The sequence below is a fragment of the Dipodomys spectabilis genome, unplaced genomic scaffold (assembly GCF_019054845.1).
Source record: "Dipodomys spectabilis isolate Male_0828 unplaced genomic scaffold, ASM1905484v1 ptg000163l, whole genome shotgun sequence".
NCBI classification, from domain to species: Eukaryota; Metazoa; Chordata; class Mammalia; order Rodentia; family Heteromyidae; genus Dipodomys; species Dipodomys spectabilis.
The window spans coordinates 14283874-14297114 of NW_024870840.1; the positions used below are offsets into that span (position 1 = coordinate 14283874).

The 13241-nt window shown below is 45.8% G+C and overlaps 1 protein-coding gene across 3 annotated transcripts; it reads right to left on the reverse strand.

The window, feature by feature from the left end:
• Positions 1-1449: 1449 nt before the first annotated feature.
• Positions 1450-13205, reverse strand: CUNH12orf73 (chromosome unknown C12orf73 homolog). 3 transcript variants are annotated; one of them, XM_042693172.1, is made up of 3 exons: positions 13101-13205; positions 10206-10323; positions 1450-1968 (listed from the first exon to the last, which is right to left on the reverse strand). In XM_042693172.1, exons 1-3 carry the CDS (start codon positions 13172-13174, stop codon positions 1873-1875), a joined length of 288 nt encoding a protein of 95 aa, XP_042549106.1. In that variant the 5' UTR covers positions 13175-13205; the 3' UTR covers positions 1450-1872. The 3 variants fall into 3 exon arrangements, with proteins under 3 accessions (XP_042549106.1, XP_042549108.1, XP_042549107.1); XM_042693174.1 differs by having other exon boundaries at positions 13097-13174; XM_042693173.1 differs by lacking the exon at positions 13101-13205 and adding an exon at positions 10597-10694.
• Positions 13206-13241: the final 36 nt, after the last annotated feature.

The following is a 13241-nucleotide window of genomic DNA, read 5'->3' on the forward strand; positions in this document are numbered from 1 at the left end:
GGCAGCGCTCCTCCCGCTGGGGTAAACCTTTCCTTGGGGAAACTGTAGCACATTTCTATATCCAATACAGTGTATTCTCATAACAGGGTAAAATAAGAGAGAGAAAACATGTCTTGGTGATAAGCTACTTAGAACCAGCACTTAGGGCTGGGAAGGTGGCTCAGTGGTAGCGCTTGCCTTGGATGCATGAGGCGCTGAGTTCGATTCCTCAGCACCACATAAGCAAAAAGAAAAAAGCCAGAAGTGATGCTGTGGCTTAAGTGGTAGGGCACTAGCCTTGAGCTGAAGAGCTGAGGGACAGCACCCAGGCCCAGAGTTCAGGCTCCACGACCAGACCCCCCCCCCAAAAAAAAAAGAACCAGCACTTATTGAAATAAAGATGACAGAAGTACCAGGCAAGTAACAGAGCACCAGCCTAGTAAGTGCAAGACCCCGAGTTTGAGCCACAGTACTGCTAAAAAAAAAAAAAAGTTCTCAAACTCCAACTCTTATACTACTCTTAGAACTGGCATCTATGTAACAATTAACTTCGCTTTCTAAAAACCAGTTTGTTGTTATTGTTTTAAGCCGGACACTTGGTGACTCAACACTGTAATTCTAGCTACTCAAGAGGCTAGCTCTAAGGCTAGCTACTTAAGAGGCTGTTCAATTTCAGCCTTGGCCTAAGTCTCTAAGACTTCATGAACTCCACTCCCCTACTGCTGACAGAATGTGCTAAGATACAAAATGACAGACAGGGCACAAAAGAATCAAATCTAAGACTTTAACAGCAAAGACCCATGTCAGGTAGTAACTTGCTCATTGGCAAAGAATTCTTTGTCTAGACATCCTCTCTAAAGATGCAGAACTGTGAAAAACTTTCTATGGAAAAATAACATAAAACAAAAGGCAGTCATTCTGTATTATTTTGTTCTCTTCCTCTTTTACTCTTTCCCCACTGCTTTTTGTTCGGTTTTCTTGGTTTGCTTTTTCCCACCACCTGAGCCACAGTGCCTCTTTCAGCTTTCAATTATGACCTTCAGATCTCAATCTCCTGAGCCACCAGTGCCCCACTATGTATGTGTGTGTGTGTGTGTGTGTGTGTGTGTGTGTGTGTGTGTATATTTATTTTTTTGGGGGGTCAGTTGTGGATCTTGAACTTTGGGCCTGGGCGCTGTCCTGAGCTCTTCAGCTCAAGACTAGCAGTCTACCACTTGAGCCACAGAGCCACTTTCAGCTTTTGCTGTTTATGTGGTGCTCAGGAGTCGAACTCAGGGCCTCATGCATTCAAGGCAAGCACTCTACCACTGAGCTACCTTCCCAGCCTCTCTCTATATTTTTTTAAGAAAAATTAAATGCCAATTTGAATTTGGCTTCTCAAATCTGCAGTTTCTCAAATTTTGCAGCATTTTTGACAGATCAGATCAGTATTATTATGGACACAACTCCAAGAGAATATTTGACATAATGTAGTTTAATACAAGTACTTTTATTATTTACAGAAATAATAACTTGGGTCTCATATACATTCATTGTCAATATCAATTTTACTATGTTTAAGTTTATAATTCTCATCAGCCATTATACTCAAGCTAATTCAGAGAAAAGCCAGAACTAACATGGCAGGAAATATGGCAAATGCTCACTCTTACATGATATATAAGACAACTATCTTCCAGTCCACATGCAAGAGACTGAGAATAGGTAGTTTGGCATTTTGGTCAAACCATAATGACAAGTCCACCTTATCAGTGAATATAGACAAAGCACCAATTCTGCTATTAGCACAGCATTAGGTGCTTAGCCACAAGGAGTTTAACACAATGTTATGTTTAATACATATTTAAGACTTCTCATTTACAGAATTCTTGGCATCGTTGAGTTCTGAAGTTTTTACTGCTCTGCAACCTGAGGTTTGTGTTGTCTCTCTTTCAGTCCCAAAAGCTCTGTTTTGAGTTCTCCAGGCTTTGGTGGAATTTCAGGTATTGTCTACAAAAAGACAACAAAACAAAACAAACCAGATACCAGTGCTTTCTTAAGCCATAATTCAATGTGATCTGAAGGATTTTCTAAAGTTAAAAAAATACCCCATTTGTTACTCAACAACAACAAAAACAAACAAAAAAAACTGTGAGAACCTCTGCCTGATCTAAATCTTTTTCTAGCCTTGTATATATAACTCTACCATCCTGGCAATGCCCAGGTCCCCAGGACTCACAGAGGGAAAGTCTGCACTGATTCTCAGATGGGCTCACCAACTCTGGTAAAACTTTCCACATCTGGAAATTCATTCCTGAATGTGGTGCTGACTCCCTACCACGCAACTAGCAAAGGACACAGCTATTAGAAATCCATTCACTTACTCAAAAATAAAAAAAAATTAAGTGCCTCCTATGTTTAATGCACAAAGCAATGAAAAAAAGATAAAAAATCCTTCCACTGGAGGAAGCTAATCAAGAAAAGTAGAGGTGTTCTGTTTTATTTGGGATATAATTTTCATTCCACACCATTCCTTATTTAACATGTCCAATTCAGGGCTGGCTCTGGTAGATTGCTGGCCCAGTATATGTATGATCCGAAACACCACAAATTGTTTTTAGTATGATATATTCAGAGTTGTGAGTCTTTTATAATAAATTTCAGAACATTTTTACCTCCCTCAAAAAAAACTTCATACCCATTAATATTAATTCCTAATCTGGTTCCAACAGAGTTCTATTTATGTCAATATAGATTTGCCTATTCTGGACATTTTATAAAAAGGAATCATACATGGTACTTTGTGACTGGGTCCTTTCATAATGCATGCTGTTCTCAAGGTTCATCCTATGTTGTAACATAGATCAGTACTTCTCTTTATTACTAATATTCCATAGTATAGATATGCCACCTTTTATGCATTTATCAGCTAATAGACATCTGGACTGTTTCCACCCTCTTGACTCTACTAAATAATGCAGCTGTGAACATGTACAAACAAGTTCCCATAAGTTGGTATGTGGACATGTTTCTTCATGACTGCTGAGTCATAGGCTGACCCTGTCTGAGGCCTTAACAGCTATTTCCCAAAGCACTGCACCATTTTGCTTTCCCATCAACAGGGTACAGAGGTCCAGTTTTTCATGTCCCTGGCAATACATGTCCTGGATTATTGTGGCCACCCTAGTGGGTATGCTGTGAGCACTCTCTGTGGCATTTCACTGATGGTTAATGAAGCTGAGCATCTTTTCACGTGCCTATTGGCTGGGTGAGTTCTGAACAGACATGAAAGAGAAGGCAGTCATGCAGGTAGGGAGGAGTGTTTCAGGCCAGTAGAATCCCAAAGAGACCTGGGGCATAAGTGTAACTTCATATTCCTGGGTTGTTAGTTACACTAATACAAATTGTTCAAAGCAGATTAGGAAACAAGAGTAGAGGGTATAAAGTCTCCAGTGGCTTTTACTCTGAAATGGGAAGATACTGGACATTAGAATGACATGAACTGATGACTCCAGTATAAAAAGATGTCAGTGGGGCTGGGAAGGTGGCTCAGTGGTAGAGCTCTTACCTTGCATGCATGAGGCCCTGGGTTCGATTCCTCAGCACCACATAAGCAGAAAAAAAAAAGCCGGAAGTGGCGCTGTGGCTCAAGTGGTAGAGCGCTAGCCTTGAGCTGAAGAGCTGAGGGACAGTGCCCAGGCCCAGAGTTCAGGCCCCACAACCGGACAAAAAATAAAAATAAATAAATAAATAAAAAGATGTCAGTGGTAGCTTTGTTGAGGAGAGACTGCAGGAAAGCAGAGGAAGGCAGATGTCAGAAAGCTACTAAGAATTATAGAGGAGAGGACAGACAGTGCATTGAGTACTACAATAGTAGGGGTGAGACATAGTGAGTTGTGTACGTGTGTGTGTTTATGTGCGTGCATGTGCATGCGCATTTCCGTTTGTTGATCCTAAGGCTTGAACTAAGGGCTTAGGCACTGTCCCTGAGGCTAGCACTCTCCCACTTGAGCCATAGTGCCACTTCTGGCTTTTTCTGAGTAGTTTATTGGAAATAAGAGTCTCATGAACTTTCCTGCCTAGGCTGGCTTTGAGCCGCAATCCTCAGATCTCAGTCTCCTAAGTAGCTAGGATTGCAGGCATGAGCCTCTGGTGCCTAGCTACATGTATTTTTTTTTTCCTCCAGAATAATCCAAGGGAATCTGTTGGTATCAGCACTGAGGCAGTAAGAAATAGGAATTATGACTCCTGGGCTTCCACATAAGTAAAGTTTCCTCCTGTGCTATTCTCATAGGCCAGGCTGGACAGCTAGAACAAAGTCTTTTACCTTTTCTTTTTCCTTTCCTTTCCTTTTCCTTCCTTCCTTCCCTTCGTTTTGTGTGTGTGTGTGTGTGTGTGTGTGTGTGTGTGTGTGTGTGTGTGTGTTGGTACAAGAGCTTAAATTCAGGGCCTTGCACTCTTGTTCATTCAAAGCTGGCACTCTACTGCTTGAATCACAGCTCCACATTCATCTTTGTGCAGGTACAATTGAAGATAAAGCAGCGTGCCAGTGACTCACACTTGTAATCCTAGCTACTCAGGAGGCTGAGATCTGAGGATCACAGTTCAAAGCCAGCCTTATAAGGAGAGTCCATGAGACTCTTTTCTCCAATTAGCCACGAGAAAACGGAAAGTGGTGCTGAGGCTCAAGTGGTAGAGTGCTTGCCTTGAGCTGAAGAGCTCCGAGGCCCATAGTTCAAGCCCCATGACTGACTTTTCTGCCCAGGGTGGCTTCAAACTGTGATTCACAGATCTCAGTCTCCTAAGTAGCTAGGATTACAGGCATGAGCCACTAGCACCTAGTTTGAATAAAGCCTTCTTAACATTTCTCCCTTACAACAGCCCTAAGCACGAACCTTTGCTAGCACCATGGTCTCCTCTTTTCTGTCAGACTGAAAGTCTTTATTACAAAAAATAAATGAGTTGCTAGCTGTCATAACAGTAACAGCAATGGATGGTACAATTCTAAAAGACTACATTCTTAAATATTAGTAAAAGAATATCCTAAACAGCCGCAGGCCTGCCCTTCTTGCTTACAGAAGTATTGGACTGCCATTATTACTACCCAGCCAAGCTGAGTATGACCTTACTCAACTGCCTTGCCTCAAGTAAAGGCAGGTGCTGGTAACAACCTTTGCATACTCCCAATTCTGAGATCAGGAAATCAAAAACTCAACATCCCAGGGTTAAATTCTAGGCATTCTTTCCTTGGTGAAGGGCTGATTGCTATTCCTGACTAAGCTAGAGGCAGGAAACTGGAGGTAGAGATTTTTTTTTTTAATTTTGCCAGTCCTGGGACTTGAACTCAGGCCTGGGCACTATTGTCCCTGAGCTTCTTTTGCTCAAGGCGAGCACTCTACCACTTGGAGTCACAGCTCCACTTCTGGCTTTTTCTATGAATGTGGTACTGAGGAATCGAACCCAGGGCTTTATGCAAGCTAGGCAAACACTCTACCACTAAGCTACACTCCCAGAAAGGATCTTCATTCTTAAAAAAAGAAGCAGTCTGAAGTGGCAAAAGACTGTTGTTGTACTGTCTGTACAAAAACAACATAGCACCTAAATGTCAAAAGGGATTGCACAAGTAATTTATGGAAGAGCTATGTAACAAAACACAACACAACGAAAGGGCTGAGGTTTAGCTCAGTTGCAGAACAGTTGCCTTACAAGCATAAGGCTCTGAGTTTGCTCCCCAGTACCACATTAAACAAACACCAGTGGCTCACCCCTGTAATCCTAGCTACTCAAGAGGCTGAGACCTAAGGATCATGTTTTGAGGCCAAAGCAGGCAACTAAGTCTATGAAAGTCTTATCTCCAATTAACCACCAAAAAGCCAGAAGTGAAGTTGTGGCTCAAGTGCTAGCCTGAGCAAAAGAGCTTCAGCGTCAACACTTAAGCCCTGAATTCAAGACCAGGACACACACACACACACACACAGTGAAAAAAACAACTATAAAATGATTAAAAACACCAGCCAGAAATCTTTATAATCCTAGGTACTTAGGAGGCTACGATCTAAGGATCACAACTGGAAGCCAACCAAAGCAAAGCAGTCTAAGAGTGTCATCTCCAATTAACTATCAAAAAGCTGGAACTGGAGGTGTGGCTCAAGTGGAAGAGGACTAGACTTGAGTGAAAAAGCTAAGGGGCAGTGCCCTGGCCCTGAGTTCAAGCCCCAATACTGGCATGGAAGGAAGAGGAAGAAATAAAGAAGAAGAAAGAAGGAAAAAGAAGGAAGGAGGAGGGAGGAGGAAGAGGAGGAGGAAGAAGGAAAAATAAAGAACATTAATATACACAAATGTCTATGTGGTCTATGCACATCAATGTGAACAAAACAAATTAAGTTGTAGAGACATGCATATATGAACTCCTACATATATGGAACAAACCTCCACAAGCACTGTGGTAATGGGGAGTACACAGGAGAAAGAGGGTTACAAGTGGAGGGGTTTTCAATTTTTACTCCACACACCTGAACTTCAATTTGGATTACTTACAAGTGTGGGTACTATTGACAAGAAAAAAGAGAGACACCAAACAGAAAGCTTGGGCTTTAGATCCTTAAAGCAATGCCTCATGAAGCTCTGATGTTGAGAAATCATTTTCTCTCTTATGAACCTGATTCCTCACTTGGAAACAGGGATAAACACCTCCAAAGTTGTAGTGACAAATGTAAGGTCCACTCCAAGGAGGGCAGACTCCTCCCTCCTCTCGGCTAAGTCTCTGCCCAGTACCTTTGTTACCTAGGCAACTGGCACACTTGGAGGAAGTCACATCCTCCTCCACTGAGGTTACATCTGGATCCCAATGTGGCCACACCCTTCTCCCACCTGGCCACACCTCCCATTAGGCCACACCTTCTCCCCTGCCCTTACCCTAGATAAGATATGGCCCGGGGACAGCCAGTCTCTCACCAACTTGGCCTGGGGTCTGCAGGCAGTTCACTGAATAAACCTATCCCTAGCCTGAATACCCCGTGGTGGTCTCTTTACTCAGCAGCCAATTTAACTACCTAACAACAATAAAGTACAATTAATTAACTGCAACAACATGTTTGTTAACTTGTACTTAAACCACTGTCCGTGCTGTAACTCCTGGCAGAATCTGGCAATTACTTGCATGATACTGTTTAATCTCCTTTCCCCATCAAATTTAATTTCTAATTCTCAGTTACCAATTCAATAAAGGCAGAAATTATTACCATTAAGTTAAAATTTCTCCCCTGTGGATGCCCACATTCACACTCTTCATTCTCCAAATATTTATTGGTCACATTTCACACTCATAAACATGCCTTTCAAAGTTCATAAGCATGCCTTTCTAAAGTCCATCATGTCTGTCTACTTCATAACTGGGCAGGAACTTGCCAGTCATCTGTGATAGTGGGCAGTAAAGAAAGGTAAGGTTGTAAAATGTGGGGGATAGTTTAAATTCCAAACTCCCTGTATCTGCTCAAAAAAAAGTACTAACTGGCAGTGACTCTTAGGCTGGCACCAGCCACACGAATTCATCTGTTAAGGAAAGTATGTCTGTGGACCTGAGATTATGTCCCTATTGAGATTTGTCTAAAGGCCTACACAGGTAGGCATTGTTAGGGTCACAAAAGATCAACTTTTCTCAGCCAGCCAGAAAAACGCTTCTGCAAACCAGAGTGCTAAACAGGCTAAGCTGCTGTAGCCCAAGAAAAGATCTGTAAATTTGTTAAAAGTTAATTGTTGTATATAAGCCATTTTAAACAGGCTGCCTAGAGGCAATGGCAGTACCTAGAGTACCAATCAATTGCAGTTTAAAAACATCTACTGAAGTTTGTTATTACAAAAGTCTGACAAGTAATTGTTAGTCAATCGTTAAGTTATAAGTAACCTCTATCTCCATTGATCTCCTTGTTGCTTTAACTGGAAATAAAAGGGGCTTTTGTGACAGACTTCTTTCACTACTCTATACCTTTCAAAATTAATCTTAATCAGAGCTGGGAGATCAAGAGAAATAGTTACTTGCCTACCTAATGTCACCTTCTAACTGGACAGAAAGTTACAGTCTTGCCTTTGTTACCTGCTATTTGTATTTATAGTAGCCCCTGACTGGATACTCCCAACCAGTCCATTATGCTCTCCCCTACCCAGTTGCCAAAAAGGCCTAGACACCCCCTGCCCTCAGTCCAGTTATTCCTCCTTCCCTGTAATGGGCCACAACTGGGATTATGCTCCAAATGGAACTTTTCTGGCCCATGGCCAGTATGTATCCTCCTATGTTATTCATGTTAACTCACCTTGTTACCTTTTTGCCTGACCTTTCCAAAAGTTTCTTTTAACAGGACAACAGCCCCTCCACCCAGGACACCACCTGGGAACAAGTCAAAGCCAACCTGTTACTACAGGCAATCAGAGATTTCACTTACATTGCCCTGCCTGCCTAGCACAGACCCAGACCTTAAAGACTCCAGCTCCAGAGACTCCTTGACACCCCCCAGGCCAACAGGAAGTAGCCAAAAGAGTCCATGATACCAGTTGGCTCTGGTACCTTTAAATATCTCTGCTACCTCCTCCTCAGGTTACTGTGATCCTAAAGCAGGAAAAGTCTTACTCTCCACTCCAGGATGCGGGGAGTCAGGTACCATGCTATGTCTCCAATCCAAGACAGAAAAGGCAATCTAAGGACTTTGATAGCCCCTCTGGGAATCAATCCCTCCCTGGCTTATTCCTTTCTTGAGCTGCTAACAGCAATTTTTGCCTTTTACTAATTGTGTCATGCATTTTAGATAACTATTGTCATGGAAAAGATGAGTACCTTTACCAACCAAACTAGCAAGCAAATGCCTCTTCAATGGTACCCCACCCAGCCAACAAATCAGGGACCCCTGACTACTTCACCCCTTTACAGCAGGAAATAGCTTCAGAAGAAATGACTTCCACCCACATATCCCCTGGGCTAGTTCCCCTATTTTTTTTGGGGGGGGGGGTCTGGTCGTGGAGCCTGAACTCTGGGCCTGGGGGCTGTCCCTCAGCTCTTCAGCTCAAGGCTAGCACTCTACCACTTGAGCCACAGCGCCACTTCCGGCTTTTTTTTCTTTTTGCTTATGTGGTGCTGAGGAATCGAACCCAGGGCCTCAGGCATGCAAGGCAAGCACTCTACCACTGAGCCACCTTCCCAGCCCAAGTTCCCCTATTTTTATTAAACAACAAAGCAGAGAATGTTAGTATTATCCCCAACTTTTGGTCCCCAGCTGCACCCATACCTGAGCTCCTCCCTGCCTTAAGAGTTTGGGCCACACAGCTGGCCACTCCCTCTCTCTGCCCAGACCCACATGGCACCCAGACCCTCCTGCCACTCGGATAGGGACAGAAGCCATGCGTTCCTTCTCCTGGGAAATATGGCCCCTCTAATAAACCTTATAATAATCTTTCTTCTGTGCCTGCTTGCCTGCACATGGTTCCCTGGGATGGACGCGAAGGATTACTGTGACTTGAGATTCAAAAGTGAAAGCAGACTAATACCTTCCTATTCTGTAGTTTTGCATTCAATGGAAGCAAACAGAAGAATAAATACCTTCAAATTGTGACACATGCTCTATGGAAAGGAAGGTCTTAAAAGGATTTAATAATCATTTGGGCTATTTACCAGTAGTTCATGCCTGTAATCCTCACTACTCAAGAGGCTGGTATCTAAGGATCACAGCTCAAAGCCAATCTGGGCTCATCTCCAATTAACCACCAAACAGCTTTTAAATGGAAAGTGAAGCTGTGTTTCAAGTGGTAGTGTCAGCCTTGAGAGAAAAAGCTGAGGGACAACACTGAGGCCTTAAGTTCCAGCCCCAGTACTGGATCAACAACAACAAAACCAAAAATCATTTGGGAGCTAACTGGCCAAAAAACTGTCAAAGCTGGAGGAGGTATCTGAGCAATGATCTGAAGTTTAAAAGAAGGAAAACCAGCCAAGACGTGGGAAGACGACATGTCAGAGAAAAAGAATGGCTGAGGTAGGTTTACGTTTGATGGGTTTGTGGAAGCTGCAAGGATCGAGAGGGATGAAAGTAGGGAAAGGTGGGAGACAGGCCAGAGGTGGGCAGCGGCTATGCTGTGGAGGGAGGTCTGAGGCAAGGGGCTGCTTGAGGGATAAGTGGAGGCCAACACGGGGGTCTCAGGGCGGGCAGACGTGCGCCCAAGGGCCTTGGGGCGCCCCGCGCTGCTCTCACCAGGCGCGCACTCACCAGGTCGGGCCTGTAGTACCTGTGCACCACTTGGGCACCGGCGCACATGGCCAGGAGGCTGGCCGCCAACATTTTCAGGTAGCTGGGCCAGGACACACCTGCGGGCATGGTCGGAGGGCTGGCGGGGAGGAAAAAGGGGCAGCGTTAGAAGGTTCTAGGCTCACGACCAGCCGCACAGTTACAGGGGTTCGGGGTGCTCCCCTACCCCCCGGCGCACGGGTTCTGACAGGTCACCGAGAGGACGAACGCTCGGCCGGGGCCAAGGGGCACCCTTCAGGCCTGGATCCATCGGTGAGGGGCTCCCCGCGTACCCACCCCACCCTCCAGGGAGAGAGGCGCGGCAGACAGTACCCCTGCCCCCACCCCGGCCCCGCGGGGCGCCGGACCCGACCTTCGGGAGCACCCGCGCAGGGGGAGCCGCTCTCTCCCCAGTTCCGGCGGAAGTGCGCTCAGCAGCGGGCGCGGAACAAGAGCGGGCCGGACCGGAAAGGCTAGCGTGACAGGCACCTCGCCGGAAGGGATCAGCGGAGCACCAGGCGTGCGGCGTGCGGGGCGGCGCGCTTCCGTGACCCGGGCGGAAGTGGGGCCCGGAGGAGCGCGACGTTTATCATCGCTCGCTGCTTGTCTCCCAAGCTCGCGGCTCCTCTTTGTTCCCTGGCTGTCATTGGGCTTCCCCCGAGTGTGCTATTGGGATCTTACTGCTGCGTCGATCTGTCCTTTTGCACAAGTTTCAGGGGGTGGGATTCGAACTCTGCCACTCCACTTCGGCGTTTTGGGTAGTTAAGTGAAAGAGCTTTGACTGCCCAGGCTAGCTTTGAATCGGGATCATCAGAGCTCAGCCTCCACATTACAGGCGCGAGCCACGGGCTCCGGCTCCAGACACTTGTAGAGCTTGAGGGACTCTGCTCTCAGGCCAGGCCCACAAGCAAAGCAAGCTCAGACTGAGACACTGTGGGCTGGGGGAGCCCTGCATCACCCTTCATCCCAACAACTCCTCCCATAATCCCACATGCTTTCTTTTGTCAGGCCCGACTGAGCTGTGGCCTAGGTCTAGGCACAGAACCCTTACAGGAGAGCTCCTTGCTGCCCCAGGGCAAATCCCCTGAGTGAAAATATATTAAGAAGCTGCTCTTCACAAACACTTGCAGTGACCAGAATTCTTTTTTAAACAACCCAGCAAGCTACATGCACTTTTGCAAGCTGTGGTTTGGAGTCTTACCAAAATCGGAGGGGAAGGATGGCCATTTGTTTATTCCCTCAATAGTCACTTATCATATGACAGGTTCTGGGTAGCACATACAAGTGTAGATTCACAGGCGTTCCGTAACATTTTTAAATATTACGAATTTTCTATCAGGTACTTAAAAGCTTTTGCTCAAAAGCTGTCCTCTTAGACCCACAAGTTGGTTAAAAAGGATAAAAAATTGTCACTTTAGCTTCCATTTTGCACCTGTGTCCTTCACTCTGAGTGCCCTCCCTACAATCATGTTAAGTTCCAGAAGCACAGAACTGATCAGTAACATCTTTGTGATCAGGAACCAAAACTACCCCTACAGAACACCAGAGCCTACCCAGGGAAAGACAAGTACAATGATGAGGCTACACCCTAGAGAAGTGATCATTTTCTGAGAACCAGCCTACTCCTTTTTTTCTTTTTCTTTTTGGTTGGTTGTGGAGCTTGAACGCTGGGTCTGGGCGCTGTCCCTGAGCTCTTCAGCTCAAGGTGAGCACTCTACCCCTTGAGCCACAGCACCACTTCTGGTTTTCTGGTGGTTAGTTGGAGATCGAAGTCTCAAGGATTCATGCCCGGGGTTGGCTTTGAACCTCGATCCTCAGATCTCAGCCTCCGGAGGAGCTAGGATTACAGGCATGAGCCACCGGTGCCCGCCTCTGCTTTCAAGTGATGACATCTGTAACAACTACAGAAACCCCTCACTGAACTAGAGTAGAGATAATAGGCCACACAGAGACGAGGATTGTCTGCAGACTTCTCATCTCTGTTTAAAGCTAAATTCTTGTCTATACAGAGAAGATGGGCTAAAGTGATTGTGGCCTTCATAAGCCTTTGACTTCCCTCTCTCTTCATCACTACTTGACTCCTGTGTCTGGGTGTGTGTATCCAAGCCCCCAGTCCCGGAGCTTGAACTCTGCCTGGACACTGTCCCTGAGCTTTTTACTTCAAAACTAGCAATCTACATCTTGAGCAACAGCTCTGCTTCTGGCATTTTTTTTTTTTTTGGTAGTTAATTGGAGTTAAGGGCATTCCCAGCCTTGGCTGGCTTTGAACCAGAATCCTCAGATCTCAGCCTCTTGGATAGCTAAGGTTTACAGGGGCAGCCAACAGTGCCTGGCATAGACTCCAATTGGCGTTTGGGGGAGCTAGCAGCCATATCTGACATGTGGAACATCTGGAGTTGGACCTCTTCAGACAACTCTAATTACAGAATGAAGACTACACGCCAACGAGGTCCCATGTTTAAAGGTCTGGAGGTCTGTTACCACTGGCACTGAACAGGGCGATTAATACAGAGCCGTGATTTTAACCCTGCAAGTTAGGGAAACAAAAGCCTATGTCCACGAAGTAATCTAGTGAAGTCTTGCCCAAATGGTGATCGGGTGGGCGCTGCGAGACGGGTCTGTAAGACCCTAGGTAAGGAGGCTGGAATCACATCAAGTATTAAGACTTCAAAAGGCAGAATTTCCCTAATTCCAAAATCAAGCTGGCAAAGTTTTTACATCTCACCAGGCACCTTTACAGATTAGAACCTGACCTCGACTTCCAGGTCCCCTGATTCCAAAGTCCCCCCCCCCCCCATCACAGTAACTGACGACTGAAGCAACCAATTCTGGAATAAAACCTGGGGTGCAAGCAACTCGATCGCGCCGCCCACCTACTCGGCCCCGCAGGACGCCATCCGTTCCCGCAGCGCGCCCGCCGGCCCGGAAACCCGCGCGAGAATCGCTGACATCGGCCGAGCGCCCCGCTCCGCCCCTCGCTGTCCCACGGCTCCCGACAGGCCTAGCGGCGGGACTGGG